This window comes from Didymosphaeria variabile (genome assembly GCF_027946475.1).
Source record: "Didymosphaeria variabile strain IMI 356815 chromosome Unknown scaffold_5, whole genome shotgun sequence".
NCBI classification, from domain to species: domain Eukaryota; kingdom Fungi; phylum Ascomycota; class Dothideomycetes; order Pleosporales; family Didymosphaeriaceae; genus Didymosphaeria; species Didymosphaeria variabile.
The window spans coordinates 2,678,065-2,690,005 of NW_026611624.1; the positions used below are offsets into that span (position 1 = coordinate 2,678,065).

Here is an 11,941-nt window from a genome sequence, read left to right on the forward strand (position 1 = left end):
GACAGGACCATTACCATAATCAGCTCATCGAAGCGACACCCTTCCCATCTTTGTAATTTCAGTGTGCTGCATGCTTTGGGAAAAGATGGTATTATTAACACTACACTTACGAAACGCAACATATATACTTTTCCAAGCATGAAGCAACGCAGCAAACACTAATTTTCTCTCAGTCACGGCCGGAGTTTGCTGACACGTTCGTCAAACTCTCTTTTCCATGACGGCATCATGGTCCGCGCTCGCGGATCGTCAACCTCAAAATCGAATGTCTCCAGTGTAGCGCCTGCCCTCTCAGCGAACACCCGGGCACTCTCCGCAGTGTACTGCCGAATGATACATCTTTCCAGCTTATGAAGTCTCTCCTTGCGCTGGGATCTCAGGTTCTTTAGCAAGCTGTTCAGCGCTTTTTCGTCCGGTTCAGGAAAATCAGTGTTGATTTGCGCCTCGACGATATTGTCCGGCATCATACTACCTATGCACGGGATATCGTCTTCGTTCCAGGGCGTATCACCTTCAGGTACCATGGCATTGTGTCCTTGCTGTTGACCCGATTCAAGCGGCGGCCCACGAAAGATGTGTACGTCTACTTCCAGATATTGGAGGTTGTGGAATGAAAGGAGGGAGGAGACGCCATTGACAATGTCACCGTAGAGCTCGTCAATGGTAATGCCCAGTGATGTGATCGTGTTGCCGCAATGTCGGGCGACTGCTTCGACGAAGGCTCCCGCGTTCCAATCGTGCTCGCAGCCGTGCCATTTCGTTTCATGCGAGTAGTTGAAGACTGTAAGAGACGGTGTGTGGCGGAGTAGCTCACTGATGCCTTCGGCATCTATACAGCAGGACGCCAGCTCGATACGAGTCAATTGGTGCGCAAGAGTAGGCGTGTTCCATACGAATGGATAACCGGTATACCCGTCATCGACCGCCACAGCACTGACAAGGTAAAGTTCCGAAATGGATTCCAATTCGAGGAACGGTTGTATGCTTTGCAGGGCCGCCTTCTCTTCATAGCCTGTATTCATGAAAGGTAGGATTGTTTCGACTTTACTTAGGGGTCGCTGGCGACTACCTTCGGCTTGTGAAGCCCTACTGACGATGGAGGCGAGCCCAGATAGTGGCAGAGCATACTGTTCGGCGTCGGGGGAGAAATTCTGCCATCCAGGGTCAAGACGGATGCTCTTCAGGTTGGGCAGCACGCCCAGAAGGGTAATAGTCGTGCATGAGACTTCAGTGTTGTCCTCGTCAGTACGTGATGTTTCCTCTTGCATCATTCGATTCCACCACTCCTCGGTATCGATATTGGCTTCCTTTAGGAAAGGCAAAGAGGTGACAAATTCCTTCACTCTTTCCATGGCGTCCTCGTCCCCTCGAAAATCCAACAGCTCGGCTTCTTCTCCGTCGAGGCCCCTCTCATCCCACAGATCCAGTACCTCGATATATTCAGCCACCAGCGGATTGAGCGCAATCGCGTTCAGCAAACCTAGCGTATCATCCAGACGCCCAGTTCTGTAATTGCTGGTGCGCCCCCATTGTCGCTTGAGGGCATTGTGTCGATCAACCTGCGACTGTGCGCGTCCGTATATTGCCTTGCAGACCAGGCTGAGCCCTTCGATTCCACCCGGAAGGCTAAGATCGAGTATGACATCGATGATCTCCGGTGGAAGACTCAGGAAACCCATGTCGGACGCGATTGATCTTTGTTGTACTGAATTTTCTCTCGAAGCGGGGTCGATGCGAGCAGTGATAAGCGCCCACAGGCAGACGCCGGCAGAAGGGGGATTTGTGTCCGCGATGTCCTAACGCAAATCCAATCTCCAATCTTACAGAAGTGCCAGATCTGAGGCCTCGCTGATAACCGAAGCTGCACGGCCCCCGCGAGATCTGCAAATGCGCGTGTGGTGTTGTGGAAAGAGGGGCTCGCGATGCGAAAGCGCTTTCTAGCCAATGAATGACAGTTGGGTGACGTCATTTGGCTCCTGTGTTTGTTCTGCCTGATGCTGCACCTCTTTCCACGAGATGCGCATTCTGCAAGTACACGAAGCAAACCGCAGGAATAGCATGCGAAGCTATGCAAGGCCATGATTGGTTCACTAGTAACGCTACGTAATTTTGTGTAGGATGCTCTGTCTTGGTTAACGTCACATATTATAGCGCAGCCACGCAATTAGAGTCTTGCCCGTTTGCGACTACCGTTTGGTGTTGATTTGGAACGTAATTGTTCGAAGCCGGAGTCCCGATACTGACGTGCCTTTTGACCTGCCAACATCATAGATGGGTTTTCAAGCGCATGTCTTCATTATCGCAGCTGCAACAGGCTGTATCGATTTGACGTCAAGCTGAAGCCGGAGTGCAATGACCGCATCGTGCAAGATGTGTCTTACGTATGGTAGAAGGGGCATGCTGATGGAGTTCTACAGAAGGGGATGAAAGTGGACTGCCTGAGCACGGTATGTGTCCGGCGTTTGAGCGATCGTACTGGTCACTGGGGAACTTACAGTATGTTCTGTGACATTGCCTGGATTTGAGTGCTTTCAGGGAGCTCCAATACATATTTCAACCGCCAACACGCACCCTCGTTTACACCAATGCAACCCAAGCGCCGGGCACCGAGAGACCGAAGCCGCCAACACCGAATACGGTCTCTTCGCTTAGTACTACACATGGCCGGCTTTACGTCTTCCCTCGTACGGTTATCGGATGGTACCCGTCAGCTGTGCAACTGATTTCCATGTGAAATACTAGGCCATGCACAAGTCGCAATCCGCAGTTCGCATATCACGAACGCCCTGCAACGCTGATTGCAGCGCCATAAAGTCCAGACGTCAGTATGCCCAGAACAAGCCTACCGCGACTTTGGAAGCCGTTGCCTTACAGCCGCGTACGCTAGTCAGCACCAATGTACGCACGATACCGTGTATGGCTCTAATGCAACATGATCCACACGGGCGGGGAGAGGGGCCGCCATGGTCGGTTGCTCGCTCTCCGAACTAAACTGCGAGGAGTGGGAATGTATAAGGCATGGCGAGCCAGCAAGGGATGCTGGAGCTTGTGAGCCTGGATTGCGCCCTGTCTAACACCTTCTACGGGATCGCTTCGAGCATTGCTTCTAGCAAAGCCATTCAAAGGACGACAGTTGCCCTGAACAGACTTTCCCTTGTGCTCTTTCAGCGTGAGGTACCACAAAATTCATTACGCTATTGTTGCACAAGAACTAAGCAGGTGTTGAAGTTCCCTAGTATCGAACCTGAAAATGACCCCTCAAGTCGACAATCCACTCCTCCCACCCGGCGCCCTCATCCTCGTCACAGCTGGAAACGGCTACCTCGGTTCCCATATCGTTGACCAATGTCTCGCATACGGCTACTCTGTGCGCACCACCGTGCGCTCCCTCGAACGAAGCGCCTGGATGAAACGAGACTTTACAAAGCGCCATCCCAATGCTCATCTCGATGTCGTCGAGGTGCATGACCTCAGCCAGCTAGGATGCTACGATGCAGCGCTAAAAGGGGTATCGGCCATGATCCACACGCCTGGTTTCACAAACATGTCTGATCCAGATATGGTTGGTAACACGGTCAAGTTGAACTTGGTCGCTTTGAAAGCTGTTCATGAGGCGAATAAGAAAGGGGAGAAGATTCGGAGATTTGTTCTGACGGGTTCGAGTTGGGCTGTCAAGTATCCGAAACCGAATGTCCACTGCGATATCGCTGAAGGAGACTACGACGAGTCGATCGCGAAGGCGCTGTCGAACCCCGACACGCCGAAGGACTTCTGGCCGCTCATGGGATATGTGCAGAGTAAGATTGCTGGAGAGCAGGCTTGCTGGAAGTACGTAAGGGAGAACCCGGACTGCGGGTTTGTGCTGAACACTGTTATTCCTGCGACCTGCATGGGGCCAGTCATTGCGCCTACAGAACAACAGTACTCTTCGACTGCTGGCTTTGTTCGCTCGCTGCATGAGTGCAAGAACCAGGAGCTATTCGACGTCATCGAGCCACAGTGGTACGTTGACGTGCGCGATCAGGCGCGTCTACATGTTGCAGGAGCTGTGCTCCACGGTGTGGAGAACCGGCGCATGTTTGGTTGGGCGGGGCCGTACACATGGATTGGGGTTGCGGATGTGCTTGAGGAAGAGATGGGAAAGAGGACGACGATCCGATTAGCGGACAAGGGCAATGATATATCGAAGGTGCTAGCAAAGGACAAGGCGGAGGGCTACTTGAAGAGGCTGGGACAATCGGACTGGGTGCCGTTCCACCAGTCTGTGAGGGAGTGCATCCGCAGCTATTACCCAAAGGCATGAGCTGCAGTTAACTTGTACTGCTAGAGCTAAGATGTAGCTGCAGAAGGGTACATGCTCCAGGGCTGTTTCGTAGTCACATGGTCTGAGTCCGCAACCCTAGATTGGCGGGCTTAGTGGCGGCATCCTCAGTGTCCCCAATTTACGGTAATAGCAGTCGACCGGAGCGTAAATGAGAGAAACATTGAGGACTCACTGCGATAGTATTTTCGGTGATAAGGTGATGTGCGAGATGAGTTCGTCTGGTGAGGAGTTGGTTCTCGCGCATTCCGCCGGCTAAGCCGCGGCAGCCACTCATGTGGACGTCATACTTTGCTTGCCATCATTTCATCAACTCGTCGCCTCCCCATCGTCGCCGTTCGTCACACACACCATGGCCTTCATACTACGACGGCCATTCGCCGTCGCGGCGACCCTGCGACAAGCAGTACCTAAGCAACCGCAACCCGTCCTCGCGCGCGGATTCCACAAGACGCCGTTGAAGCAGCATCCCAACTTCTTCACTCCCAAGACGCCTTCGATTTCCTCCACACGCAATGCCCTCCGCTTCCACACTACCTTCCGCCGCTCGTATCAGCAGACCGCCTACAACCCCGTGGCTCAGGGCGACCTGAAACAGCGACTCATCTACGGCGCTGGTATCTTCGGCGCCACTCTTTTGGGCATCAACTTCATCTTCAACCGGGAAACCCGTGAGGATGGCGGCATGCCCGACTTCGAGAGACGGTACCTGAACGACACTTTCATGCACACTGGACTTGGCATTGGCATCATCGGTGTCGCAGCGCGCGCACTGCACATGAACGGATGGAGCTTCCGGCTGATGGCTGCGAATCCGTGGCTGGTCCTTGGTGTTGGTCTCGTTGGTAGTATTGGTACCATGTATGGCACTCGCGCTACGCATCCGGACAAGTGAGTATTGCAAAACTCATACATGATCTTAGAGGAAGATACTAACGGCACAACAGCTACGTACAAAAATACGGCCTCTGGACCGCCTTCAACCTCTGCCAAGCCGCCCTCCTCTCGCCCCTCTTCTTCATGCACCCCGCCATCCTCGCTCGCGCTGGCCTCTACACCGCCGGCATGATGGGCTCCATCGCCTTCGTTGGCGCCACCGCAAAGCAGGAGAAGTACCTCTACCTCGGTGGCCCGCTACTCGCTGGTGTCGCTATCGTCGCGCTGTCCGGTCTCGCTCCCATGGTTATCCCTGCCACTGCCGCACGAACGCTCATGTGGACCGAGAACATCTGGCTGTATGGAGGTCTGGCGGTGTTTGGTGGTTTTACGCTGTATGATGTGCAGAAGGTGCTGCATCATGCTAGGTTGGCTGAGCGGGGGCTTATGCCTAAGGATGCGGTTAATGAGTCGATTTCGCTGGAGTTGGACTTTTTGAACATCTTCATTCGGATGGTGCAAATTCTAGCTATGCAGCAGGGAAGGAGGAAGTAGAAGACGTATCATAGAGGGTGACAGGATGTGAAGGAAGTAAGGACAGGCACTGAGCCTGGGAAGTGATTTGAATTGTATTGTACTCCCCTCTCCTAGTCGAATATGACAAGTTTGAATTCACTTCTTTGCGTCTTTAACACTTCGTCAGAACTGTTAGGACCAATGTGCACCAAGTTGAGCCTACGGTGAGATGCCCCTGGTTTAGTCATTCGAGTACTGAACAGGCACACAGCTCAACTGACTAATGAAGGCCTTACTTGGTCCGAGATTATTGAAGGTGTGACATGTAAGATTCAAGACATCTGAAAGTATTCGCAACAAACATCTACAACACTAAGGGCAATACAAAGATCACTGGTAGAACTTCATAAAAACCACTGACATTAGTTTAGCTCACGCAAGCCTAACCTCAATCGTTCTATACGTGAAGAAAGCTCAGTATTTTGTCATCTTCACCCTGATCTTATGCGGCCAGACAAACCATTGCGGATGCACCTCCCACTCTGCATTTGGATCCTCCAGCTCAATCTGCACGCGAGGTCAGTACCGCTCACGCAATCTCGTATACGTTCAATACTTGCCTCATACTTGGCAAACAACGTTCCGACAATCTTCGCCATCTCGACAAGCGCCAGCGGCCGTCCCAGACACACCCTGTTCCCCTTCCCAAAGCTCAGATCTGCGTCGCCCATCCTTCTCATCCTTCCCTCGAACTCCGCGTCACTCTCAGACTTACCCTGTAGCCAACGCTCGGGCAGAAACTCATTGGGCCGCTCGCCGTAGACGTCGGCTCTGCGGTGCACGACCCAGGGGTTTACGCCGACGACGGTGCCTGGAGGCAGCGTGACGCCGTTGGCGAGCGCGAGGCCGGTGGACGGTACTACGCGCTCCATGATGTGTCCGACGACGGGATGGATGCGGAGACCTTCCTTGATGCAGGCATCCAGGTACGGGAGGTTCTCAAGCGATGAGTAAGGTGCAGGGTGGTTCAGCTTCGCATCCCTCAGCTCCTCAACGAGACGCGCCTGCACAATGGGGTTCTTGAGCACGTGGTAGACGACAGCTTTGGTGGTGATAGATGTCGTGTCGGCGCCGCCGAGCACATTGATGATCATGTACGCGATAACTTCATTGTCCGTAACGACGGTGGGATGCTCCTCTTTGGCGCGCAGGAAATGGTTCATGAAGTCGGGTTTTCCCTTGAATTGTTCGAGTTTCTGCATGCGCTCTAAGAAGCGCTCGACGCAGAAGCCGGCGGTGGCGGCGAAGGCGGGAAATTTTGAGGCGAGGCGGGGGTTTTTGGCGAGCCACTTGTCGAGGAAGGGCATTTGGCCGATCTGAAGACGTTATCAGGAGTGGGTTTGGAGGATGAGCAGGGGAAGACATACCACTGATTGATAGTCCATATTCCTCTCGGCGGTCTCAAGCATACCGCCAACGTCGGTGGCTTGCTCCATGAAGCCAAATGGTTTGCTGAAAGTCATTTCGCCCAGTATGTCCCAGGTGAGATACGATATCCAGTCCGCGATATCGCAGGTCTTGTCTTTGTTCGCGCCGTCCACGAAGCGTGACTCGAGCTCTTGAAAGAAGGTGGAAAGAGACCGGGCCATGACTGGTTCGTATTCTTTGACGCTCTGAAAGGTGTACAGCTTCTGAACGGGACGAATGTATTTGGAATGAAACTCATTGCTGCGGGTACCGAAGATGTTCTGGATGATCTTGCCATCTTGCATAGCATCATTGATAGCATAAAAGTCACTCTATTGTTGTGAGTGACCACAATCGTTATAGATGAAAGGTACGAACCTTCAAGAAAGTTCCCCTGGTGGAGTAGATGGTCTTGACCAGACTTGGGTCTGCAACGCTGACAACGTTTGGGCCCAGTTGGACGTAGTCGCCGTACTTCTCATGAAGTTGCAGCTGCGTTGTAATGTGCTTCTTCTCATAGGCATTAAAGAGACGCCAGAGATCCGAGAACTTGGCCAGGAAAGGGCCAGGGATCTTCTTCAGAGGCGACCGCGAGTATGCGAGAACATATTGGGTGATGAGCACGACAAGTCCAAGCGTGCTGATCTGGAGAAGCAGCGATGCCAGCGCCATGTTCAACGTGACACTGTCGTGGAACACCAATAGAGGCAAAATCGTGTGTGACGAGATTGAAAAGACGAGCACTCGAACTAGGAACAAGCAGACGAAAAAGCAGAAAACGTGGAAAGACAGGCATATAAAGTGGGCAATCACGACTCTGGCTGCAGGTGTCACCTTTTGCGTGGGTATCTGCAGATTTCTGGCCCCCGTACGGAGCTAGGCACCTTGAACTACGTTTGCGTACGCCCGGGCGCTCGGCAAGCTGCTGAATTCATAGTACATGAGGCAGGCGTTGGGAACAGCATGTGCTACACATGCGTAGACATGGCTCGGTCCGTTCACCAAGCCTTGAACTCCCAAAGGCCCGAATACTGTGCCGAATACCAGCATGCTGTCGATTTTTACCCAACTCGTAGCATGTCTCGCTGTGATGCTCGACCACTCAGCGAGCCGGGCTCCTCACCGTTAAGGGGTCGGTCGGGGGTGTGGGGATGAAAGATCCGGAGGTAGCAGACCTCAAACGGTGAGGGATGCGGACTTTGACATCGGAAAGCTGCATCTCCCGATGCATACCTGCAGCTGCGGAACAGGAGGACCACGCGAGAGGGCGGCTATTGCTCAACGGCATCGATGTACTCGCAAGCTTCTGCACGACCAGATTGGTCAGTGACATCGGAGGTTTGCAGGCTACTCCTCCCTGTTATATAGGAGGGCATGTGTGACGAGATGGCGAAGGAGTCCATCGGGTGGGCGGGATAGGCGCATGGCGTCTTCAACAGCTTGTCAACGGCGCCAAGAGTACAGAAAGGGACAAACAGCCGCCATGCTTGTGTGCAATTGAACTGCTTATTGATGGATGCCCTTGTCGCGGCGGCAAGGAGTGCGTATGCGGGTTCGAAAGCGTTGGGCCACCATTGGATCGCTTGGGTGCATATCAATCAAAATCGTCCTTGTCTGGGGCCAAAGTCCCAATGACACCTCTGACCACGCCGCATTCCTACATACCCTCCGAGTGCGGACACTACCGCATCGGCCCGTTGCGTTGCTCAATTCGTAGCCAACGACGCAGATCTCTGTGCATTGCTACTGTAGCCGTCTTCTCATCCCGAACCGAATTTACATACCTTTTATAGCAATCCTTAGTCCCAGCGACATCGTGTCAGCGACGTGGTACTATACGACAAGTAGATGTGACATAGCGCCGGGAGTCTTGTAGCGGGAAGATCTATTCACTCTGGTTGCATTATTGGGACTGTCTCGCACGAATGACAGCTCGGCTTGTGTTTACGCACCGCGTGGCCAGCCAAGTGTTTCCGAACAGGGTATGCGAACCCAGCTAGCTGGTTCGGAACAGACACCATGGATTCTGTCCCGTGCAGGACACATGCATCTGGCCCTCACACCTGAAGGATGCTGCAACGGCCCGATGCTTCTACCTCAACGGGCTATAGACGGTAGTTCTCGTTTTGATCCTCAGCCTGATGGAGTCAATTACGGAAATCTTCATCATGCCCACCGGTCAGCACTTCCCATCATGGCAGATTCCAACTGCCTTTATGCCTCAGAGTTGGATGCCCCCAGCCTTGCCTACGACCAAGGATGCATAGCCCCATCCGCTGGGTTGCAAACGTGGGTCCCCTCAAAGTGAAGCATTAGACAAGGAGGTACGCACCGTCGCAACCTGCCGATCTGTATGCACGAGAACACCCTTTGGGCACATCCTCCTTCAAACCGGGGTATCTCATTTCCCCAGCATCGAAAACAGATAGATAACATCCTATCGGCCCGCTCGCCGAGTCGATTCCACGTCTCATCCTCTTCCCGTTGCAAACGGTGCTGAACTTGATCAGCCTCGTACTAACGAGACAGGGAGATCGCTGCGACGAACCTTCTCAGCTAAATAATCGGTCTTAGGCATGCCTTAATACCCCTAGAACTCTGAACCTCGATCTAGTTGAAGGGCCCTTCTTTTTTGCAATGATCTGTTGCTTCTTTAGGGGCTTAAAGATCTCCATTGCCCGGTAACGCCACACTCCTTCGTTGGGCCCTTGACGACCTCTACATGCACAAGGTCAAGCACGAGATCTAGTGAGGGCCTCTAAAGCTCTGGGTCCACCAGACGGCTTTCTTTCGTTGAACCTGTCCGTTTCTAAAAGTTATAGTCCAAAAAAACCCAAGCGCTCCTAGAGCGTACGAAGTCTCCATTTTCAATATGGCGACCGAAGACTTTGCCGGTATTCTCAATGGGGTGATGTGGACTCAGGTTGTGCTCGCTGTTATCTTCATTGGTATGAGATTGTACACTCGCTACTTTCTCATTCAGAGCTTAGGATGGGACGACCTCCTCATGATTGTGAACTTAGTAAGTGACTCTCGAACAATGCCTAGCTTGTGACAACAGCTGAGTGATTCCAGATCACCTTCATCGGCTATGTGGGGTTTATCACGGTAGGACTCACGTACGGTATCGGTAGGAAAAGAGCCGCTGTCGACCCGGCAGACTACTCCAAAGCGATCATGTTGGAAGCCATTGGCCAGGGGATCTGTATCATGGGCATCGCAGCTTCGAAGGCATCCGTCGCCGTGTTCCTCTTGCGTATCGTCATTTTCAAATGGCACAAGGCGCTGCTCTGGTTCTGCATCGTGAGCACTACCATTCTGTGTACCATTACAACGACATTGCTTTTCCTTCAATGCAGGCCTGCCGCCTTTTTGTGGGATCCCACAATAGAGGGTGGTGTCTGTTGGCTCAACTTCACACACGTCGGGTTGAGTATGGGCGGTAAGTCTCAACTTGTCTTTCAGCCTGTCTTCCACCATGATTACAACTAACAAAATCAAAGCCTGGTCCGCGGCTATGGACTTCATCCTCGCCATCCTCCCCTGGCACATCATCATGGGCCTCAACATGAAGCGTAAAGAAAAGTTAACCGTCGCTTTTGGGCTCTCCCTCGGTGTGTTGTAAGTTCGCATCTATCCTTCTTGTCTACTATCTCCACCCAGCCCTCCATCGCACACGCCAGACCTAACTCTCCCACAGCGCAGGCATCTGCTCCATCGTCCGCACCTACGAGCTACAATCCCTCTCCTCGCTGGAAGAATACGTCTACGATACCGTTCCCATGCTCCTCTGGTCCTCCACCGAAGTCTTCACCTCCATAATATGTGCGTGCATCCCGATCCTGCGGCCGCTCTACGTTCGCATCGTACATGGCTCCAAGTACGGGCTTGGCTCCAGCGGCCGGGCGGGCCATTCCTACCCTCTCAAAGAGTATGCGCAGGATGGGTATTCGCAGAGTAGGAAGGACGCTGCGAGTGGTATGAGTAGCAGGGTGTATGCGGGCGCCTCGGTAGGGGTATGGGGGCTGGGGTTGGTGCTACGACAAAGGTTAGGATGGGGAGCGATAATGTGAGTGAGGAGAGTATACTTAGGGAAGCGAAGTTGCCGATCCAGGGTTATGAGGGGGAGGATGGGGTTGGGATTAGGAGGACGGATGAGATTGTCGTGACATCAAGCGCGGTGTAGAGGGGAAGGCGCGCAGCTTCGGGTGGTGTCCTGGGATGATGCAGACCACAGGAGGCTATGGAGCCTTGCTTTAGTCGGAAGGTACTTACTGCGACTCGAGTATAGCAGCGTGAAGACCGCTGCATATAGGTTGTACCGCAAAGTATCAGTTCAAGAACGGATGCAGGACCCTAATGTAGTCTTGCAGTGCATTGGCAGCCTTCATCGTCACGGCAATCATTGGTAGAGCTGAAAAAGCCAGATGAAGAGTGTACAACAGTCTTTTCTCTGGGCTAATTACAACAATCCGAAGATGAGAAATTTGGATATCGTCCGTGATCAAGCCTATGCGCCTTCAACCCGAACGCCATGAAATCAAACAACAGGCTAGGCCGAACTATGTCTGTGTGGTGGTGTCTTTACCTGACCGCCTTCTCAGGAAACACGCAACGTCTTCGGCCAAATGCTCCCTGGATATCGGAAGCTTCTGCAAATCGGTGACTGCATGTTCGATCCTGGTGTGGTTTGACCTAGGATGCGTTTCCCGCAATATGACCTGACAATGTACCGTTGACATTCGCCCGCCCGCGAGAGAA

At 52.9% G+C, this 11,941-nt stretch overlaps 5 protein-coding genes across 5 annotated transcripts; 3 read left to right on the top strand and 2 right to left on the bottom strand.

The window, feature by feature from the left end:
• Positions 1 to 173: 173 nt before the first annotated feature.
• On the bottom strand, positions 174 to 1,679 carry N0V89_007360 (uncharacterized protein; the record flags this gene model as incomplete). The annotated part of the gene is made up of 1 exon (XM_056216123.1): positions 174 to 1,679. The coding sequence occupies one exon, from the start codon at positions 1,677 to 1,679 to the stop codon at positions 174 to 176; it is 1,506 nt and encodes a 501-aa protein (XP_056070370.1).
• Positions 1,680 to 3,250: 1,571 nt separating this feature from the next.
• On the top strand, positions 3,251 to 4,303 carry N0V89_007361 (uncharacterized protein; the record flags this gene model as incomplete). The annotated part of the gene is made up of 1 exon (XM_056216124.1): positions 3,251 to 4,303. One exon carries the CDS (start codon positions 3,251 to 3,253, stop codon positions 4,301 to 4,303), a length of 1,053 nt encoding a protein of 350 aa, XP_056070371.1.
• A 370-nt stretch (positions 4,304 to 4,673) lies between these two features.
• Positions 4,674 to 5,752, top strand: N0V89_007362 (uncharacterized protein; the record flags this gene model as incomplete). The annotated part of the gene is made up of 2 exons (XM_056216125.1): positions 4,674 to 5,212; positions 5,269 to 5,752. 2 exons carry the CDS (start codon positions 4,674 to 4,676, stop codon positions 5,750 to 5,752), a joined length of 1,023 nt encoding a protein of 340 aa, XP_056070372.1.
• A 435-nt stretch (positions 5,753 to 6,187) lies between these two features.
• N0V89_007363 (uncharacterized protein) lies at positions 6,188 to 7,852 on the bottom strand (the record flags this gene model as incomplete). The annotated part of the gene is made up of 4 exons (XM_056216126.1): positions 6,188 to 6,280; positions 6,334 to 7,089; positions 7,141 to 7,512; positions 7,559 to 7,852. The coding sequence occupies 4 exons, from the start codon at positions 7,850 to 7,852 to the stop codon at positions 6,188 to 6,190; spliced, it is 1,515 nt and encodes a 504-aa protein (XP_056070373.1).
• A 2,200-nt stretch (positions 7,853 to 10,052) lies between these two features.
• N0V89_007364 (uncharacterized protein) lies at positions 10,053 to 11,253 on the top strand (the record flags this gene model as incomplete). Its single annotated transcript, XM_056216127.1, has 4 exons — positions 10,053 to 10,202; positions 10,256 to 10,622; positions 10,684 to 10,801; positions 10,881 to 11,253. 4 exons carry the CDS (start codon positions 10,053 to 10,055, stop codon positions 11,251 to 11,253), a joined length of 1,008 nt encoding a protein of 335 aa, XP_056070374.1.
• Positions 11,254 to 11,941: the final 688 nt, after the last annotated feature.